The following is a 21,166-nucleotide window of genomic DNA, read 5'->3' as shown; positions in this document are numbered from 1 at the left end:
GTGTGGTGGCAGTGTGTGTTACCATCATGCTGTCATGAGAAACATCCACCTCTGGGTACATGGGAAGGAATGACATTTCTATGGGTGGATTGCTGAGGCACTGCAGTGGAAAAAGGAGGCTCTGCTTTGTCATGTTTTGGGAGCCATTGCTGTGTGTTTTCATGCCTTTAATATTATTGAGCAAGAAGGGATCCAGTGTGTGGGAAGGATTTTACAACTTCTGTCACTGTGTATGTACAAATTGGTCCTGCCTTCTAGTTTCAGGCAACAGATGGTGCTGCCCCCTCTTTGGAAACAGACACAGACCAGCTTCCGATGCCCAGAGTCTGGGAAGAATAGGTGGGAACAAATTGCACCTCTGTTTTGCCCTTGGCCTAGTCTTGGAGATTGGATTTGTTCCCACCAGGGAAGGCTTTTGCCATGATATTTCTCATTTCCTCACTTCTCTTCTTGTCAATGATCTTCATCTCATGCAGTTTCTGCAAAGTAGAAAAGGGGAGAGCTGAGCAGGGAGAAAGCCAGCAGCTTTTTTTTTCTTCTCTTGCCAATCTCAAGAATAAAAACTCTGTTTCCCTGATTAAGTTACATGCAGAGATGGAAAGAAAGCTGGAAAACAGCTATCCCCCATTCCCCAAATTCATGCCTGAGCTGTGCCATGAAGGGAAGCAGCTCTTTGCCCCCTTCCTGCTGAGACACCAGAAAAGACTCTGCTTTAGGATCTCTGACACACAGGATTCCCTCCATGCACTGTTCAGCCCAGGCCTTTGCGTACCTCTGAGATTTCAGCGAGGATGATCCCTTGATACTTCTTACCCTGTCCTAGAGCTTCCATCTCTGCCAGGAATTCCCTCCTCTCTTGAATTTCATTCATCACTGGTGGATAAGAGAAAGAACTCTGGAAACAGCATGCAGCCAAAAGGCAAGAAATCACGTTTTCTGTCTAGGTCTGAACCCCCAATTTCCTAGTTCTGCTTGAACAGCAGTCCCATCAAGGCAGGGTGATATCTGCTGTGACACTCACCTTGCACAACATGTCATCACAATACCTCAGCAGTCCCTTACATAATGGGAAATGTTCCCTCTGCCCAACTTCTAACCACTCCCAGGAACACTACTTTTGTAGTTTCCTTTACGTAGACAATTCTCTTTTGCTTGGGGGCAATTTAACCAGTCTGTGGATGGAGACAGAACCTGCTGTTGAGGTTCATTAGTTGATATGCATCACCTAGTGGCTGCAACTATCCAAGACCAGGCATGGATCATCAGCTGCTGCTTTGCAGCACAGACCTGCAGCCAGCTGATCCAAACCCTGTCACAGATGTATCAAGGACAACACTCAGCTTGTGACAAGTGTTGGAGGCTACCAAGCACATGTAAAATCAGCTGCACTGGCTCCCTGCAGCAGGATGTACCCCTTCTGTACACATTATTCTAGCAATGCCCATCTCTGTGCTGACCTGGCTGGCAAAGGGCTGGCAGGGCTGTACACACACACTGAAGATTCAAGCACAGAGAGAGGTTTTAGGCAGGGTTTTGCTATCCCAGTATACACTGCAGGCCAAAGTCTTTCACTGCTTCACATTCTGCTCGATATTCAAGCTTTGCTAGTATAACTGCTGTGATCCTGGAGTGGAACAGCCCAAACTGTGGTCAGGCTATCAAGTGACCTGGTCTATGCTGAGCCATGCTTGCTGGGAAAAGGACCAACAGTACCTGAGCTTGCATCCCAGGTATCCCTGCACATCCCCAGGCTATTCCCTGCCAGCAGGGTGCATTTTGTGTGGGCAGAGAGCCATCTGCCAGCAAACCTCAGCAGTACAAGCTCTGTGAGGATGGCTGGATCACAGTGTCACAGCAGCGAGCCCTCTCTCTTGGAAACTGGCCTTTGTGGCTCCTCCTGTGATGGGCTTCAGGGTACTGGCAACACAGGCTGCCACCCCAGCCCCAGGAGGGAGCTGGCTTCCCAGGCTTCCTGCCTGCCTCCCTCCTGGGGCCATGCAGACGTACGTTCTTCAAACCGGTCAGGCTCAGCTATCTCCTCTTCCTTCTTCCGAGCAAACACCTGCTCCACCTTGTCCTCCACCTCGTCCTTCCCTAACGCTAAGATGTTCTGAAGTCTTCTCTTCTCCTTTTCCAAATCTCCTGTGAATGCCGAAGGAAAAAACCCCATTATTATCAGCATGTCTCCTCGTGGAGGAGCCTGACCACACTGCTTCCCTGTTAACTGTGCCAGAGGAAGTGTTTCATGAATGTCAGTCCAAGCACCACATGGGGGAACCAACATCAGAGGAGTGGTTCACATTTATGTGCTAAAAAATCATGTAGTGCCCCGTTCTTACTCAAGGTCTGTCACCTGTCACCCCCCAGGGGGCAGGCAGCAGTCAGCGAGCACTTCCAGCAGATGCTCCCTCAGAGATCCATTTCTGAAGTGTCTTTGCAGACTGGAGCAATTCAGATGCACTGCCGCTGCTGGGATTGAGGCAGGGGAGGGACAGAAGGGGAGGAGAGGCTCCAGGCATCGCCGTGTGTTTATTAGCCGCGTTTGCTGACTTACGTGTGGGCTGTGGCTTGAATTTCTCCCGGGTGTAGGCATCTCCTGCCTGGCACACCTTGGCAGGTCGGAGAAGCGGTCTGGCTGGAAGCCTGCACGGCTGGCAGGCTGCTGGGTAGGAAACAGGCACTGGCTGCTGGCTGGATGGGGGGAATCTCTGAAGGGGCAGGGCATCTCCTCCTGGGGGACGAACCAAAAATAACAGCAAATCACGGCATGAATGCGTGGCTCTGGGCCACTGCCAGCAGATCTACCTGTTGATCTACAGTAGCATCACAAGGGAAGACCCCAGTGCCCCAGATGTCTCATTGGGCACGACAGACTGCGGTTCAGGTCACACCGTTGTGCCCTGTTTTCTGGCTGGCCCGCGGGGACAGCTCGCCCCTTGTGTCCCCATGTATCAGCAGCTGCTGGTTACAACACTTGCCCGTCCGAGCGGGCTCTGGGCGAGATGCTAAAGCTCCTGCCCACAGCACAGCAGCGGGCAGGAGAGCGGGGGGCCGCACTCACGGGTCACGTAGTCCATCAGGTATCGCCTCTGGGAATGCGTCATCTGCAGCTCCTCCATCATCCCTGGAAAACACAACGTGCCGCTGAAGCGGCAGCAGAGCCGGGCTGGGGAGCCCGCCCTGGGGTCACCTCCCCTCACACCCCCTAACCCCGAGGGCAAGATGCGAGTTGGGACGGCGACACCAGCCGCGGGCCCGCCCGGCTGGGACGCTCTGCCTCGGGCGAGGCACGGCGGGCGGGACCCCGGCGCCCCGAGCACCTGAGCCCGGCCCCGGCCCGCTGCGCCGTTACCTCTCACTAAGTCCCGCGTGCCTGTGCTGTAGCGGGCCCGCCTGCCCGCCGCCGAGACCCCGCCGCGGCCCGGGGTCCCCGCCGCCTCCATCGGCTCGGGCGGCGCGGCCCGGGGAAGCGGCGGCGGTCGCCACGGCAACGGCGCAGGAGCACTTCCGGCAGCGTCACGGCAGCGGCCGGAAGCGGGTGCCGGCGGGGCGGGCGGCATGTCGGACAACGAGGACAAGTGAGGAGAGCGGGCCCGGGCACGGAGGGGCGGGCGGGGGCGGCCCGGGCACGAGTGCCAGGCGTGTGTCTCTCCCGCAGCTTTGACGGGGATGACTTCGATGATGTGGAGGAGGATGAGGGCCTGGAGGACCTGGAGAACGCGGAGGAGGTGGGTGCCGGGCCGTGGCCGGGGAGGCCTCGGCGGCGGGCGCGGCTGAGCGGCGGCGCGGGTTTGTTTCCACCAGGAGGGACAGGAGAACGTGGAGATCCTGCCCTCGGGAGAGCGGCAGCAGGCGAACCAGAAGCGCATCACGACCCCCTACATGACCAAGTACGAGCGAGCCAGAGTCCTGGGCACTCGGGCCCTGCAGATCGCGTGAGTACTGCCCGCTGTGCCCCGGCATTGCTGCACCTCCCTGGGCTCTGACAGTGCTTTCCTCTTCCCTTGGTAATTCCCAGGCCTGCTGAGTCCTCTGCGTGACTGCTGAGCTTGTGTGTCACCCCCTGCCCAGCCTGAAGCTGAGTCTTTATTGCACCTGAAGGCTTTGTGTCTCTCCTTGCCTGAAACTGTGCTGCTTGTGCATAAAGAGGGAGTTTTTAGTAGCCACAATGAGCTTTCCTAGATCACAGACAAGATTATTAGGCAATGGGACAAGACAGTTCTGCTTTCTGTCTTTCCTGAGGGAGCCAGCATGGACTTGAAAGTTCCTGACTGGTTTGTGAAAGGGAGTGTTGGAGGGAGAGATGTTTCAAACCAGCTTCAGTTGATACCACAGGGCTGTAGGAATTGGGAGTGAAGAAACCAACCTGAAATTCATTCTAAGTGAAGTTGCATTGTGGGAAGCTGTAAGGTTTTCAAAGTATTTGCAATAGTAAGGCCTTATTTATAATAGACAATAACGTTTAGAACTTAGTTTAAGTGCTGTCAAGGCTGGCTGTTCTTAATCTATTTGCCTTTTTAGACTTTTTAAAATAATAAATATTAAAAAGTGTTGTGCTTTTTGAAGACCTGCCTTCTGAGAGAGATTGTTAGCCAGTGGCAGGAGTTTGATTTTCATCTTGGTTAAATCCATTTTCATAATGAGGCTTCTCTTGTGCACCATTTAGAAGCTCACAGGCAGGCAAGCTGTTCTTTGCAAGCCTGTGAAGGTGCCTTGTGCATGTTCTTTCAGTTGGTGAAAGGCAGGAAAAATGGGGGGAGAGGAGATGGGCCCGTGCCAAACCCTGAATCCAAAACATCTGGCACCTGGTTCTGCTTCACCTGCATCTCTGCTTGCAGGGCTGAGCCCAGGCCAGCAGCAGCTGCCGTGGCCTCACCCACACATGATGTGAGCTTTCTGTCCAGTGGATGGCTGTAGTCACAATCCTTTGCAAAATGCTGAATTGTTTCTCCCAAGAGGTGAAATGTCCTGTAAATCCAGCCCCTCTCTTGCCCTGGTCAAGGCCTGGAAGCTGTGAGCCAGTCAGAATGTGGGAGATGTGTTGGAGTTGTAGGAGGCCTGCTCATTTTACAGCAATTGCACCTTTTTCATTGGATTTATTTCAGAACCATTTTTTCCTACATGTTTAAGTACAGCAGAGGGTGACTTGGAGAGTGTGGATCTGAGCAGTCCTTGAGCACGAGCTGCTTGGCAGAGCCCTGGGGATGGGACAAGAAGCACAGTGCAGTAAAAGTTTGGTCTGTAACCATCTGGAGGAATTTTCTTCTTGAAGTGCACAACAGATCAAGTCAGTTCTGCCAGGATGGTGTTCCACTCTCCTGCTTTACTGGCTGCTGTGTCACTAGAGGTGACACAGGTGGGCAGGTGTTCAGCTCTGCCCTCTCTGTGCTTTTGCTCAAGTGGCTGTTGATGTTTTTCCCAGGATGTGTGCCCCTGTGATGGTGGAGCTGGAAGGAGAGACAGACCCCTTGCTCATTGCCATGAAAGAACTCAAGTAAGTCACAGATTTTGTTCTGATGTCTGTAAAGCCAGCAGTCCTCTCCTCATCCCAGCATTTGGCAGTTTGTTCCAAGACAACCTTGTTTTCCCTCCATAACACTGAGCACTACAGTTGCCTTTTCCTTTTTTCACCTGGGAGTTTCTCCACAGCTGCTCTCTCCCAGACTAATTGCTCCTGCAAATGCTGATGATGAGGAGTGCTCTGGAGCTCTTCTGCTTCACATTCCCAGTATTCTTTATTTCTGTGATGGGATCCCAAGGTCCTCATCTTTTAGGAATTGATTTAATTCCCCAAATGGAATTGTTTTGAAGCAGCTGTCTGAACAGACCTGTGTTCAAATGAAGTGCTGGCAAAAAAAATTAAAGTAAGGGTCAGGCTGGTGAGAATGTTTGTTTCCTGCACCCTTGCATGCTTGGCTTCTTGTGCTTTCCCCTGCTTACAGAAAGGTAAATAAATCCTTTCTGACTGCAGCAGAGGCAGCTTTTGGATGGAGGCCTACCTTTCCACAGCAGAGCTCCCTGCTGTCCCACAGTTTCCCTGCACAGTCCAGGTCACATGCAGATGTCCTTCAAGCAGCTGGACTCTGTTACTGATTAGGTTCCTGTCCTTGAATGAAATTGTCCCCCTGCTTCCCCAGTTTCCCAGTGCACGGAAGCTGCTCTTGCAGATTTTTTATCTATGACAGCTCCCTTTGCCATTGCTGAAAGCTCTTTAGGTCATGTTCCTGTCAGATCTCCAGGCTCAGACTCAGTTGCTTCTGGTCATTGCCTGTGTGTGAGCTCTGGAAAGTAAGTCAGGGTGGTGTGTCCTGTTCTGTGCCAAATTTCAGGTGTAATTCTTGGCATCGATGGGAGTTACTTTACTACTGGAAAAACAACCTCCCTGAATGTAAAGAAGTTGTGTTACTTTTCAAGTCTGATACAGTTAAAACCTGATGCCCTGGTTTTTAGGTTTTTTTTTTTAGATTCCAGACTGTCTGATTATACTTTGCTGGCTTAAATCTACTTTCATGAAGTTAAATTGTATTCAGCATTTTCTTGCTCTCTAATTGGAAGCACTGTTAGCAGGTATGTGCTCCACCCCAGCTGTAACAGGTTCTGGTGCCTGAATAGTCACTGTTTCATGTATCCTTCTTAAAATGTAACTGATGCTCTCAGGATGCAAATTTCTCTATAAATTCCAGTTTGTCCTGGAAGTTCTCAGAATTCTGCCACCTTTTTAGTGTTGTGTGGGGAAAAGCCTTCTGTCAAACAAAAGGTGGATTTGTTCTTCAAGTGCCTTGATTTATATTTTCCCCCTGTATCAGGGTCAGATGTTTGGTGTTCATGGTCTGAGGGTGCTGAGTGCTTTGCATCTACAGATGATGGAAAGTTTTTGGGACTTTGCTATGTAATATCAAACCACTGGTGCTGCACAGCTCTCAGTTAAATGTGATGAGCTTATTGAAGCCACCAAGCGCCTCACTTCCATCGCCTACTGAAGTGATACATTGGAGATTCTGACATTTCTGTTCATCTCTCTCTTCCCCTCAGAGCACGCAAGATCCCCATAATCATCCGTCGTTACCTTCCAGATGGGAGCTATGAAGACTGGGGTGTGGATGAGTTAATTATCACAGACTGATCAGATTCCAGACGTTGTTTTTGGTTTTGCATTTCCAATGATGTTTCTAATTTTGGTTAGTGTTCGTGTAAATAAATTCTAGATCTCCCTATTTTAAATTAAATGTATTTGGGGTTTTTTGCCCTCTGTTTTCTCTTTCAGTCCTATATGTCAGAGATGACTTTCTTAGCTGTCTCCACCAGTTTGGATATTATTTTTTTCTCTGTGTGTCATGTACTGTATTAGTAAGATTAGGGAGCCAAGTGCAACGTGTTTTTTCAGCTTTCTTGCACTGTTGAAGGCCTCATCTTTTAGCTAGGTCAAATCAGTAATCCCCTCCTCTAGCACAGCTCCTCCCTGGTTGTAGGACTGCTAGCCAATTAAACTCCTGCTGTACAGAATTGCTCTGGCAGGTACTTTGGCTTCAGAAAGACTCCAGCCTTCCACCACTGTCCCTTCTTAAAAGGGGAGTGCTGAGACACCTCCGTTGCTTCCCCCTAGACAGTTGGGCCTTTGTGCCCTGAACAGGTTGCTGTGGAAACCCCCAATTTCCTCTTTGGCCAGTGCTGACTGTGGGGCTTCTCAGGAGTATCGTAGAGCAGCTCTCATCAAGCCACCTATTGTTTCCCTGCTCCCTTGCTGCTTATCAGAAGTGGGGATCCCCTTTCAGTGGCACTGCCCCAGCCGGAAGCGCGGCCGCCCCTCGCTGTCCCAGCAGTTCGGCAGGTGTGGGTTGTTGTTGCTGCACTTGCTCCTGGAGCAGCTGTTCTCTGACACACTGTGGAGCTGAGGTCCTGGGCATGGACAGGCCATCTCAGCTGAACATACCCTGGTGATTCTTAGGGTGGCACAACTGCAGCTAAATCCTAGAGTTCCTTTGATCTGTGTTGTGGTGAAAGATCAGTCATCTGTCCCCTTCAGGTACCTGCACTCTCACCTCTGATGTGCTGGGAGGCAATGTGCTCCAGTCAAGAGTTGGGTGGATGCCTTACAATCTGCAAAGGCTTCCAGCCACCTGCAGGTTTTCATCAGTTCACCTAGTTTTTGTTTGTTGATCTGTGTACTTCAAGGTTCTTCCTCTGCATGTGGAAGATCTGAGCATGGGCAGAACACACCAGATCTTTCTCACTTATCTTACTATAAAGAGCTCTCAGAGGTTTTGGTTTCTATTTTTAAAGGAGGAAGGTGCACCTCACCTATGATTTCTGCCTTATATTTTTTTGTGCTCTGGTCCAGAAAGAATATTTCTGACTAGTTTGTGTTAAGGCTTGTGCTTATATATTAAGTGATCATTTTCTATGCTGTATGTGTGATCAGTGCCTGCACATGAGCATCCATGTCCCAAAGGGAGTTTTTACCCACCTGCCTGGGAACTTGGCTCATGTAACTAGCCATGAATGTCATTCTCTTACTGTTCCATGTAAAAGCACCAGTCTGTCCTTCCCCTCTTAGTGTGCACAGGAAGGGCTGGTTTTGGAGGCAATAATGCAAGAGCTGAATGGGTCCCTGGGTGCAATGACAGGTCAAAGGGGATGTGGAGATCTTTGCAGGTGCATGGAGGGGGTTGACTGTGAAGAATGCAAATGCTTCCTGGTCCAGGCCATCCTCACCAAGAAAAGGTTAATTTGCAGCACTGTGGCCTTCAGCCTTCTCCCCCCCACCCTCCATGGAATCCTTTAATCACGTTGGTGCGGTGAAATTTCAGCCCTGAAATGGTGCCTTTGTGCAATCGTTTTGGCGTCTGCCATGGAGCGCGGGGTCGTTTTCTTGTCCTTTTTTTTATTTTTTTTTAAATGGCTTCTTTGTTCCCTGCCGGACTCCCCTCCCCAGCCTTGCATCTGTATCAGATACGATTAAAGGGACAGGAAAGGATGCCGGGCCAGCTCCTGCTAGGCTGCAGGAGGAGTGTTAACCCCTCTTTTATCAGTGGTGCTCTCAGTACCATCTTACTTGCAACAACCCCCTCTGTGAGAGGCATCCCCTTCCACTGGCAAATGGTTGAGGCAGAGCCCACTCACTTTCCCAATTTGCTTCTTGAAGGGCTGGAGTACTTATGTGAGATCAAGAACTTTCTTTTCCCACTCTTCTGTTCATCCATGCTGTGTCACTTTTCTCTCCCACCCCTGTGATCAGTTTTCATACCTCTAATTCCACCATGGCTTCCCTTCCTCCCTACCTGATTTGCTCAGCAGTGCCCTTCTGGGCTCTTCCCATAGGCTGTAATTTGGGGTATAGGTTTCTTCTCCTCTCCATGAATGGTCAGTCCTATTTTGTATAGAGCTCTTTAGCTGGCATCACTATTATTAGATTAATTAATCCATCCTGCTGTGGATGCTCTTGGCCTATACAGAACTTCTCCTAAATGCTGTGCTTTTTAAAAAGCTTTGACCATTCCACAGTTCCTAGATGTTCTGCTTACTCTACTCACCCATAAAGTGTTTAGTGAACGGGAATTCACTGCATCTGCTCACATGCACCAGCATTGAAGCCCTTTGGAATCAGCTTGTAATTGTTGGCAATGTCTGTGGTAAATGCGCTCCTATTGTTCTGCCTTGAGAGATGTTCTCAAGCACAGTGATACCTGCTACACGTTTTTCTTTCCAGACAAGTTCAGATACCCTCCCAGGACCTGACTATATACAGAAGATCTTCTTCAGCAAGTGAGGCAGTGTATACATGTGTTCTGGAATATACTCTGTGTGTGTGAGTGTTTGTGTTTAGGTTCTTGCTTGTGGATGGTAAGAGGGTGGGGGGTTGAGTTTTTACAGAGAAATTAATGGCTGCTTCCAAAATACACAAATTTGTGTATGTGGGGAAGTTTTTTTTGAAAGTATGTAACCTGCTACCTGGTCATGAGGACCAAGATGAGAAACTGCACACTTCTGTCCTAGAGAGCATTAGCAGTCACACTAAGTGATTTTTGGGTGAAGCATATGCAAAATAGTACTCTTGATTGCATGTGCTCTGTGAAGAACAGAACAGAAATCAGTGCTTTTCTCATGGAAGAAATGGCTGGAGGTGAGGTGTAAACAGAAGGTGAGTTTCATATCCATGAAGGAGTCTGGACAGCCAGTCAGAGTTGTAGCTGTGTCCTGTTCCTGAGAGGCAGAGGAAGGCTGTGCACAGGATCTGTGTGGTGGTGTGTGTGACCCATCACACGTGTACTGGGGAAAAAAACAGAGACTTGCAGGGAAGTGGCTGAAGAAACCCAGACATGTGAAAATGAAACTTATAAGTTTATTATTCCATATGTTTAATGCAGAGTTAATGGTGCTAGGATGGCACAGAGACTGAGGAGAGGGAGGTAGGGGAGGAAGGTGCTACTTGCATAAATAAGGGGACAGGGCTGGAAGAGGTTACATGCGTACAGGGAGCAAACACTCTACATGATCTTTTCAGACACCACAAGGATAAGTCATCTGTAGCTAAGGGAGGCAGGAAGGGCATCTGACAGTCATATCAACAGAGGGATACAGCAGCACCCGTCACAGTCCACATTTGGTTAAAGTCTCTTTCTAGACTGGAATATGCATTGGAAAGTCCCGCAGCATGTCTCTGCAATCAGCTGTCAGGAATCATTTTTCCTGCGGCAATTTTTGTGCCAGTTCACTCCCTGGCATGACAAACCACCCCAGTCCTGGAGGTGACAAAGGAGAAGCAAGCAGACTGTCCTCAGATGTTGGGCTGAAAAAAGGGGTTGATCTCTAAGACCTGGTTGCTTCCAATTTGAAACCCAAAGGCAAAGAAGATCACTTTGCACCTAAATAGGCTTCTTTCATCATCCAAGACTGGGTCTATATCTACCTTGCTTAAAGCCACAGGAGTATCTTTCCATTCTCAGCATAGATGGGAGGGAGATGTTGGCTGACTGGGAGACACGAAGAACGAATGAGTTCAGCCTGGGTTTGGAGTGGGAGCTCAAAAAAGTCCTGGAATCAACTCGGCGTGTTGGCAAGTGCATCATAGCTTTCTTGGTGCCTCTTCATTTCATGCAGGCACCATCAGACATGGAAGAGCAAGGACCAAGTTTTCTCAGAGGTTGTTTGGGGTTCTGAAGAGGCTGGGAGGCCAGAAATGCCAGACATAAATGAATGATACAGAGTAATTTTATAAAAGGAGGATTCACCCATAGCACCATAATGATTCATTGGTCCTTCCCCACTTCTCCTCTGCCTTCATACATAAACACGTGTGTGCACACAGGCTGTGATACAAGTAATGCTAAGGCTGACCATGCTGTTCCCAAATCCCATGTACTGTTCAGGCAAGCCTTCAAATCTCCATGCTGGGAAGAGTGTGGGATTAAACAAAGACAGGATGGTGGGGAGAAAAGCTAGGGTGTAGCTGTGGAAATCGGCAGGGAAGCAAGCATAGGTTGGTCTTCCAAGGGGTTCAAGATTCATGCATGTGTGAATCTTAGGCAGGACTGCTGCACGACGCTGATTGCAAGGAAGCCGGCCATGCCATCCTCCCTACTGCTCCTCCCGTGACATATCTGCAGCAGGTGACAAAGTGTTGGCCATTGTGGCCTGTTGGAAACACTTGCGAAGTCCCTGGAGCAGTGTGGGAGGGGAAGGAAAGGACAGTCTCTCTCATCGTACAGTCCAGGGTGCGCACAACAAAACCCACCACAGACCAGTCACTCCATGTCTAGAATCCTCCTCATCTAGAAGGCCAGTAAGGCATTGCAAGCCAGTCATGTGGCCTGTGTGAAATTGGTAAAGGGCGAAAGGACGATAAACCTTCCTCTAGGTGGGTGTGCCAGCAAGAGCTGGGATCAGGAAAGGCACTTCTGTATGCTTGGTGGGTTCTGGTGGCTGGATGGCACTGAGTGACCTTGGAGTTCGGAGGCTCTTCTGCCTGTGCTGATTCTTCGGAGCCTTTCCGTCGCTGCTTCGGTCACTGTTCCCCGTTCCCTACGGTCTGGAGAGAGTTGTGTACACGGGCTGTTCCCAATGTGTGGGGCTATGGGACTGTGGCACGGAGGGTGCAGGGTCAGAGATGGCAGTGTAAAGGGGACGTTGGGATGGTCCCATATAGGAGAAGGCAGAGTAGAGGCCAGAGGCTTGGGTGGAATGGCTGTAGTAGGGTCCTGAGGGCTGGTGGTCCGGGTAGTCAAACTGTGGCCTGGAGATGGAGGGGAAGGCCGAGCCATAGTGGGGCAGACTCAGGGATGTGTAAGCAATCTGGGAAGTGGAGGGCTGGTCGGTGTAATGGCCTCCAGGGGTGGACCCCTCCGTTTTCACCTGGGCCTTTGAGTCCACCACCGATGAGGTGGCAGTGGACAAGGAGACTCCATGCTGCTTGGAGATCCAGGCAGAGTGTCCGCTGGCTGCAGCCAGGGCGCTCCCGAGGCCATAGCCAGCAGCAGCCGCTGCCGCATAGCCCCCGACGTGGCCTGGGTGGCCGGCGTGTCCGTTGGGCGGCAGGTACTGATCGAATTCATTGACATCAAAGGTCTCCATGTTGGACATCACCTCATGGCTGATCTCCCCAATGTCCACGTTTCCAAAGTCAATGTGTGGCTTTCCCCCTTCCCCCAGGGAACGCCCTTCTCGTTTGGAATCGGCTTTGCCTGCCTGCATCTCGGTCTTAGGGGTGGTAGGAGGTGTGGGGGGCCCATGGCTCTGACCTGCAATGTGAAGAATATTTTGAAAAGGAAAAAGAGAGAGGAGGGTGATGTACAGCTTTATGACTTGCTCTATACGCAACCCATCTCTGTTCTTCCCAGTATGCCAGCAGCTATCTAGCTGGAGGCTTTGGTGGAGGGAGAAAGAAATAGACAAAACCAAATCTCTTTGTATCATCTTGTGGAAAAAAGGGTGAATGCAACGTTACCTTGCCTGACTAGAGGAACACGAGTGCCTCTGAAACTCAGGCATGTCCCTGTACTGCTGACACCAGCAGTCTGCTAGGTCATGAGTAAGGTGTGAGCCCCATCACTAAGGCTTTCACCATGATGACTTGTCTTTTTTGGGCCCCTGACTTGGCTGTAGTCTGTCAAGAGATTCACTGGGACCCCAGACTCACCTGAGGAGTGTTCCGGGTGACCGTCGGACATGGGCGACCCTTCACCGGGATGCCTGTGGTCCAGGTGGGCATTCTTGTAGTGGGCCTGGATGGCAGCAGCCCCACCAGCCTCCCCTTCTACCTGGCCTTCACCCTCGCCCTGTGTAGCCTTGCCATTTTTCCGCCGGCGGGGCTGGTACTTGTAATCAGGATGGTCCTTCTTGTGCTGCATCCTCAGCCGCTCCGCCTCTTCGATGAAGGGCCGCTTGTCGCTTTCGTTCAATAACCTGCAGAGACCAAGGTGGTAAAGAAGAGAAGAGGGAAAGGAGTGGGGCTGGTTCCTCAGAAAAAAACACCTAAGCTCAGTGTGTAAATCCAAATACCAAATACCCCATGGAGGGTACTTCCCAAAACAATAGGAAGAACTGGGAGTGTTTCCATGGAGACAGCAATGCTTTTCCTTCTTCTCCTTAGTCATTAAGCCCTGCCACTGGTTGGTGCCAGTGCTGGGTCTCCCTTCCCCACCTGTGTGGTGCTTCTCACCTCAGTAAGTTCAACTTAACCTCTCTTCCATTGCCAAAGGTAGAAATGCAGCCTTTTGCAGCTGTATTAAATAAGGGTGGATGAGCTGCTTTTAAAAACTTTTGACAAATTAAGGGCAGTTGCAATTGTCCTTTGGACGAAGGTAGTGTACCACCTGTAGTGCTGCCTGCCCTGTGTCTCTTGCTCTTCCCCAGACTGTATTTGTTCCAGGTTAACCTCCCCCCTTCTATTGGCTTTGATCCTAGTTTGAGGCTGTATGGAGCACCAATAGCAGGAATTGATATTGGCTCCACAAGAACCATGTAAAGCAGCCTTTAGTCATTTTCTAAATGGGAATTTGGAAGTTTGGAAAAGGCTAGAAACCCTAGCAGAAAGAAAATTTGGAAGAGCTAGAAATTGTGTATTTTACTATTCCTGGAGCTCCTGCTCACCTCACACATGGATAATGCAAAAGGCTGAAGTACAAAGGACCAACCTTCCTTGAACTTGGCCAAGCAGTTGTAAAAAACTTAGCTGCTATTTTGCTGACTTTGTAGAAGTTGATGAGCCTTGGTCTCTGGATGAAAGGCACTGCAGAAATGTAAGCTCCTTGTCTGTATTCCTGCCAGATCATGGGCTGCTCTAGTTAAGGCTCTCTGAGGAAATGGTGAAATGCACAGGCAGGATGCCTCAGAGCACTTGAAGATAAGATCAAACTCATTGCTCGAGCCTTTTGCAGCATTTCAGCTGGAAGCACTTCAATTTCATATTATGATTTTCCTTCTCATATTCTTGTGACTCAAGGTCACCCTGTCTCCAACCAAAAACCAGTGCTCTCAGAAGGGACTGGTCTTCTCACGACTGGGAACTCAAAACAGTTATGAATGGTAGGGCTCACAAGCAGGAAAAAAAAAAGTTCCTTTTATGTTATGTCCCCACCTTTTTCTCCCCAGCAAAAGAACTACATGGGGATGGGACTGTGCCAGCACCTTGGCACCCCGAAGCCCTTAGCACTAAAATGTGACCAATTCTGTTTAGCTGTAGGCTCTGGGGAAGATATAAAGGCCTGAACTGACCTGAAAAACTGAAGATGAAGAGGAGGTATGGCTCAAGGAATACACAGATAAATCTGGTGGGTGATCAGATAGGTCACCAGCAAGTAATGACTTGGTCCCTAAATGCCCCCTTCCCCCCTACACCTTGTGCATTGCCTCTGCTGGTAGATGGAAGGTGTGTGGCATGGTGCTGACCTGGGTTCACTCCAGTCAGCCTGAGCGGGTTGTGGCCACACACCACATTCCTCCACTGCTTTAATCCTGGAGATTAAAGCAACTGAGCCACCATGAATCCAGCACCAGCTTTCCTGTCTCCCTCCTGCCACTGTATGCCGCGCTCACAAGTCCCAGAGGGTTCTAATCCCTCAGCCTGTGCTGCTCCAGATGGCCCTCTGAGGGTCAGGCCTCATAGGCTTTGTGGGCTGAGAGCAACTTTGCCTTGGCAAAACCTTTGTCCTTACAGAACATGGGATATGGAGAATAGAGGCAAAACCTGCAAAGCTCAGCCTCTGAGATCTGTCTTGTGGATGCTGTGAAAAAGAGCCATTGGAGGCTACACAGGTGTCAGATCCCTGCCCTCTGAGCTATGCTGAAGTGCCTCATCTCCTCTCCCCTTGACAGCAGCCCGTGGGTAGTGCCACCAACAGGACAGAGGCAAGTCCACTCCCCACACCTTTGCCTTCTCTCCAAGGCTGCCTGCTCCCTCCTCCCTCCCACTGGGATCAGAATTCAAATCAGCTTTAGCAAAGTGAAACTGGTGCGAGCAGGCAAAGGCCAGGAGATTTGGGGGGATTTGGATTTCACTTGCTTCCTGCCCTCCCCCTCCTGCCCCCCACGCTCTCCAGGCCATAATGCAAAGGAATCTCGCACGGGCAGAGAAGTTACGGATCACAGAGCAAAGCCCTTCATGGGGCTTATCCAAGCCTGACACCAAATGCTCACCCCTGAGCCGAGGGGAGAGGGGCAAGCATCCAGCGCCGCGCTCTGGGAGGAGAAAGAAGGGCTGAAACCTTCCTGCTGGCCTCTCAGAGCCTCCCCTTCTGCCACCTGGCATGGCACCGCTCCGTGTGCCAGGCACCTGGCTCAGCAGCCAGAGGCCTGACCCTGCCTGGGGCTCAGCTGCCAATGAGTCAGTGTGGTGATGGGCTTGGGCACTGGGGCTGGTGCAAGGCAAGAGCTGGCTGGGAGCAGAAGGCAGCCCTCCTACACGTCCATGGCCCTGGATTTAGTGGGCATGAACCAATTCCCTGGGTGTTGCCACCCTCATGCAAGGATCCCTCCATCGGGGCCCCTTGCTCCTCCCTACCAAGCCTTCCTCCCCTTCTTCCCATGTCTCCCTTGTTTTCAGCCCCGGAGATGGTGCTGGCTGGCATTTTGGCTGGGAGTCATGCTGACATTTTCAGCAGCCAGCCTCCATTTGAGAGCTGCTCCCTGTCCCACCCTGGGAAAGGAAAGCATTCAAGGATAGATTTCGTGACTGTCAAGCACAAAAACTCTCCCTTCTTTTTTGGTGTGTCCCATTTCTTGTTGGCACCCATCACACACCATAAGTGGGTACAGATTGGGGAAGGTGGATGGGGCCATAAGCCCCCTGGCACGATGTTTGGGGTCAGGCAGGTAACATGGTCATCAGGGCATATCCTGCAGCCCCTTCCAGTGAAGGCTGGTGCCTGTGGAGCACGTGGTGGTGCAAATTCTGGGCTTAAAAAAAATCATGTGCTGTTGCATTCTATTTTGCAGGTGCCTCTCAAGATTTCCATCCTTTTCCATCCCCACCCAGTGCCAATTGCTGGGGATGTGCTTGGTTTAATGGGGGTCTGCAGGGAGTCCCTGTGGTCACCAGCCTTTGCTTCTAACCCACCCTTTATCAGTATAAGCTCAGAACAGCCAGCATTTTCCAAAGCAACAATCCATGGCAGTAGGGTTTAGGTGGCCGCCTTTCCAAGGACATTCATCCAAAGTTTGAGGCTAAGCCATCCAGAAAAAATCCTGTCTGCTTGCAGCTGTACCCATGTGTAGGAGCTATACCTGAGGGACAGTGTAGATAAGGCAGTGGAAACTTCAGCAGAGGAGGCCCAGCCGTACCGTGGCTGGAAGGCAAGGCTCTGGGCTACTATCCTGGTAACATTTGGGCCACCTCCCCTGGAGTTTTGTGGTTGATATTTCCCCCCAGCCTCACAGAAGTACACACCCATGGGGCCAGATACTGACTGTACCCATAACCCAGCTTGCTGCATTGTATGATCTCCGTAGGGGCTGGCACAGCTTGGAGATTCTCAGCATGCTCTGGGAGAGGAGACATTCAAGAGAAGCACCCAGGTGGCAAACTCAGCAGCTTCCAACAACCCCAGGCCTGACGCCACAAGCTTCTCACCTGAGCAAAGCTTCCTGGCTGTATTGTGCCCTAAAACACACGGGGACCTTGACCATTGTCTGGCAGCAGTGTCCTGCTGCTCTGAGTCCCGTGTGGCCAGCAGCGGGAGCCATGTCCTGGGAGCAGGGAGGCATTTGGGTGCATGACTGTGGCCATGGGCTGGGAGCTCTGTCTCCCTGCGCTCTGAATGTAATTCCTGTGGAGGTTTCACTGCTCTGCTATATTTTCAAGGAAAATGCAATGCGTGGAGGGAGACACCATTGCTCTAAAATCTGGCAAAATTTTGCGGTAAAGGAATGATATCTTGAAATCAACATTTCAGGAACAAAAAGGGTTGGTCCCCCCCACACACTCCCTTTTCAACACAGCTTCACAATACAGAGGCTGGCAGCAGAGTCCAGGTGAAAGCAAGTGCTGTGGTAAAGGGAAGGCAGAGGAGATCCAAGCAGGAAAGAAGATCAGATTAGACATTCACAATCAATGCTCTGACTTTGACTTCCCAAAGAAATCCCTTTGCTGGGGTTATATTAGCCACTCAGGAGTCACGGTAAACAGGCTGACATAGCAGAGGGAGAATCTAATGCCCAAGGGGTTGGTTCCTTACGAGCTAGGCTGTTTGAAGCTAGGAATGAATAGCTGCTATAGAGAGTGTGTTTTAAAGCTTCTGCTTCAAAAAATGTGTCTTGGCTCACCCAAAACGGAGGGCTTCCTCTATGAAATGTTGTCAGGGTGTGAGAATGAGAGGGCTGTTTGCATGAGCCTTGATTTGCATGAGGCAGGGGACTGTGCTGGGGACTTGTGGCAGAAAGTAACAGGTCGATGGGGTTATCAGCAGAGAGTGTCCGACGGGAAGGATGCGGCACAGCCAGCCTGGCACGTCTGGCTTCGGCACAACGGCTCTCTGCACACTCATGGGCTGGCTGCACTAGATGAGGGCAGCCTAGGATCTGCTGAGGAAGGAGGGGGGGCTACTCAAAGGGCCCAGGATCTGCACAGAGTGAAAATAAGTGCACAAACTGGTGGTGCCAAAGGACAAGTATATATGTGTGCTATGAGAAGGGAGGGCATTTCTGCGTGCACGGGAAGATGGGGTTTGTTTGAGCCAGCATATTCCAAGAGAGCCTGCTAAGGCTGGGACTCTTGCAGGTCTCTTCCTCTCTGCTAAGCCTCAGCCCCTATTTCTACCTGGGTCTTTCCTTTCCATCTCACTGCATCTGCATGGCCTGCCAAAAGTGGGACCATCCTGGGAAGGACGGCTGTGGGGCTCTGACTGCCTGTCTCCTTTCCCCTGACCTTCCTTCTCAGCTGCAAATCCCTCTTGCTTTGTGGCACTGCCTGGAAAAGAAACCCTGTTAGTGCTGGGATCTGAGTTCAGACAGGCTTGAGGCAGCCACCTGTGACTTAGCTCTTAAGTCTTGAGCTCAGCCAGTTTACTGCTAGTGCACAACTACAGGGAGGGTGAGCCAAGAAAACAAGATCTCCCCAGGCAGTCAGGCAAGGAGGACCAGAATGAGTGTCCTCATCAGGAACAATAGGGAAACTTATGGAAACACACGGAAAGGGCTGCTGCCCAGGACAGAGGTGAGCTCTGCTGAGGAAGCCTTCACTACATCCAACCACCACTCTTGCTCCAGACAAGAACTGCGCCTCCTGTGAGGGGGCTCCCCCTACAGAAGTCCCCTCAAGGGACACCCATCCAGCTGAGTCTCCATCCTGCCGCATGACCACACAGTCCTCTAGAGGACACCTCCAGACACCCCACATTCCACCGCTCTCTCTTACCTCCAGAGCTTCCCCAAGGTCTTACTGAGCTCGGCGTTGTGCAGGTGCGGGTACTGGTCAGCCAGTTTCCTCCGGGCAGCCTGCGCCCAGACCATGAAGGCATTCATGGGCCTCTTGACATGGGGTTTGCTCTTGTTACTTCCATTGACCCGCACGGGCATGGGAACCAGGGTCCAGTCGTAGCCGCTCAGCACCTGGCTGACTGCCTCGCGGATGCACACCGGGAACTTGTCATCATCCGCCTCCGAGTCTTGCTGTTCCTTCTTCACCTTCCCCATCTCCCCATTCCCAGAGCCACTGAGGTGTGGGGAGTTGTCTGATGCCATGGAGGGTCCTGGGGAGAGGCAGTGGTGGTCTTCAGAGCCCACTGGGCTCATCTCCACCTCCGAAAGGTCTTGGTCGTCAGCCATCGTTGATCTCAAGCTTTCTCTCTTCCTTCTTGCTGTCCTTCTTCTCACTGGGGAGGGAAGGGAGGAAGACAAAAACAAACAAAAAAGGGGGGGAAAGAAAGAAAATGAGAAGCAACCACCAAATCTGAAAGGGACGCCAAGGTCTCTGAAGAACTGACCACGAGACAGGGGCTGCTCAATTAAAGCGCAAGCAACGCAATTGCCGTGCACACCACAGAACCCGTGATCAGTGGGGGTGGGGATGGGCCAGGGCCCCTGATTAATTGGGATATTGCTCCCTATCTCTGCAATCGTGTGGAGGTGACATGTGGGGAAGGGCCTGCAGCAAGAGGGATAATCAAGGCTGGGGGCCTCAAAGGAGACAGACATGTACCCTTCTGCCTGGACACAGCACCCCACAGAGGAGTGGAATGTGGAGGAGAGCCACCAAACTTGTGTGAGGAAGTGCCCCTTTATTTCAAAGACACGCAGTGAAATGTCTGGGGAGAGGCATGGGAGGGGAAGCACCAGCAGTCTATAAGCCAGAAGGGACTGATACCCCAGGTGCCAGGGAACCTGAGTGGGTGACACCACCATGCAGAGAACCAGCCCAGGCCTGGGATACACACCCAGAGACCCTGATCCCAGCTGTGAGAAAGTGCTTCTGCGGGGACATCTCCTCCCTCACTCTCCTCTCACAGCTGATAAACCAAAGGCTTAAAATACATCTACACTTCATCCACACACACACTCCAGTATATGTGTGTGTATGCATATGCATACTCACATTCATGTATCTTTATCTGTATCTATATCTATATCTATCCAGACAAAAACACAACCAAGTTTAACTTTGAGATAAGCCATAGCTTTGGGTTGCCTGTCCCACACATTCCGCCTTTCTCCTTCTGTCTGCAGTCACCTCTAAAAGTCCCTGCTGCTGTGCAGCAGTTCCCCCCTAAGAGAAAGAAACACTCTAAAAATAAAGGCCTCTCTATCCTCCCCATCTAAAAACTGAAAAAAAAAAAAAAGTGGAAGAAGAAAGAAATTAAAAAAAAAAAAAAAAGTGATGGTAAAGCATGCCTCTGGCTTAACTGGAAAAAAAAGCCAGTGCATAGCAAGAGCTGCTGTCCCTCCAGTTTTAGAGGGCAACATAGACTCTTGTTTGGGAAAATGAAAAAAGTAAGAGAAAGTAGAGGGGGAAAAAGCGCGATTGAAAGTGTGCGCGTGTGCAAGCGAGCTCAGGTAGGAAAACTTACATTGCTGGCCGGTGTGCCGGGCAGTCCTGCGAGGGCTGTATGTGTGTCCCAATAGCCGCCCTGTTCTCTCTCCCAGCCCCAGCGGTGTCGGGGCGCGCAGCACGGGGAGGCTCTCAGGCGAGTGCCATTCCTGGAGGGAGGCTTGGTTTTTACTAATACCCCGGCTGGATGTCTCTAGCTGGCTTTGCTGCTTAGCACCGGGGGAGGGAAGGGCGGAAGGTGGAGCCAAGCACTCCTCAGAGCCAGAAAACAGTCGGCCAGGGACGGCGGGGAGGGGACACAGGCAGCCCCCCACCCCACCTCAGCCACCAGTACATTCCCTGTTTTCCATGGTGCCAGCTTCTTCATGAGAATTGCTGGCATTCCTGCTCTCAGTGGCATGGCCACCCCAGAGATGGTGCTGGAGGATTCAGCCCTGGCAGGTTGGGGTGGTGGGTGGTTTGGGGAGAAGGGTGTGTATCCTCAGGATGGGGGTCCCCCTCCTTCTCCCTGATAACATGGTTACTCCTGAAGGATCTAGCGCTCCCCATGTGCTAAATGAGTCCCTGGTCCTCATCACAGAGTCGCATGAGGATTCCTCTATGCTGAAACAAGTTGACCCTGGGGTCAAGGCACTGTGAAAAGGGCATCATTCAGACCTGCGTCTGCAAGGTAGGGAAGGGGATGCAGGGATC

At 51.1% G+C, this 21,166-nt stretch overlaps 3 protein-coding genes across 3 annotated transcripts; 1 reads left to right on the top strand and 2 right to left on the bottom strand.

Moving 5' to 3' along the window:
* Positions 1-152: 152 nt before the first annotated feature.
* Positions 153-3,572, bottom strand: C5H22orf23 (chromosome 5 C22orf23 homolog). The gene is made up of 6 exons (XM_064420268.1): positions 3,353-3,572; positions 3,062-3,124; positions 2,555-2,731; positions 2,008-2,142; positions 773-873; positions 153-479 (listed from the first exon to the last, which is right to left on the bottom strand). Exons 1-6 carry the CDS (start codon positions 3,558-3,560, stop codon positions 375-377), a joined length of 789 nt encoding a protein of 262 aa, XP_064276338.1. The 5' UTR covers positions 3,561-3,572; the 3' UTR covers positions 153-374.
* On the top strand, positions 3,496-7,226 carry POLR2F (RNA polymerase II, I and III subunit F). The gene is made up of 5 exons (XM_064420269.1): positions 3,496-3,578; positions 3,659-3,728; positions 3,805-3,935; positions 5,423-5,494; positions 7,033-7,226. The coding sequence occupies exons 1-5, from the start codon at positions 3,559-3,561 to the stop codon at positions 7,121-7,123; spliced, it is 384 nt and encodes a 127-aa protein (XP_064276339.1). The 5' UTR covers positions 3,496-3,558; the 3' UTR covers positions 7,124-7,226.
* A 3,093-nt stretch (positions 7,227-10,319) lies between these two features.
* Positions 10,320-20,678, bottom strand: SOX10 (SRY-box transcription factor 10). The gene is made up of 4 exons (XM_064420264.1): positions 20,493-20,678; positions 18,845-19,301; positions 13,133-13,398; positions 10,320-12,734 (listed from the first exon to the last, which is right to left on the bottom strand). Exons 2-4 carry the CDS (start codon positions 19,252-19,254, stop codon positions 12,019-12,021), a joined length of 1,392 nt encoding a protein of 463 aa, XP_064276334.1. The 5' UTR covers positions 19,255-19,301; positions 20,493-20,678; the 3' UTR covers positions 10,320-12,018.
* Between the last annotated feature and the right edge of the window lie 488 nt (positions 20,679-21,166).

Source organism: Passer domesticus, chromosome 5 (genome assembly GCF_036417665.1).
Source record: "Passer domesticus isolate bPasDom1 chromosome 5, bPasDom1.hap1, whole genome shotgun sequence".
Lineage (NCBI taxonomy): Eukaryota > Metazoa > Chordata > Aves > Passeriformes > Passeridae > Passer > Passer domesticus.
Note: the sequence above shows the minus strand (reverse complement) of the source record. Positions and strands in the feature narration are given on the sequence as shown.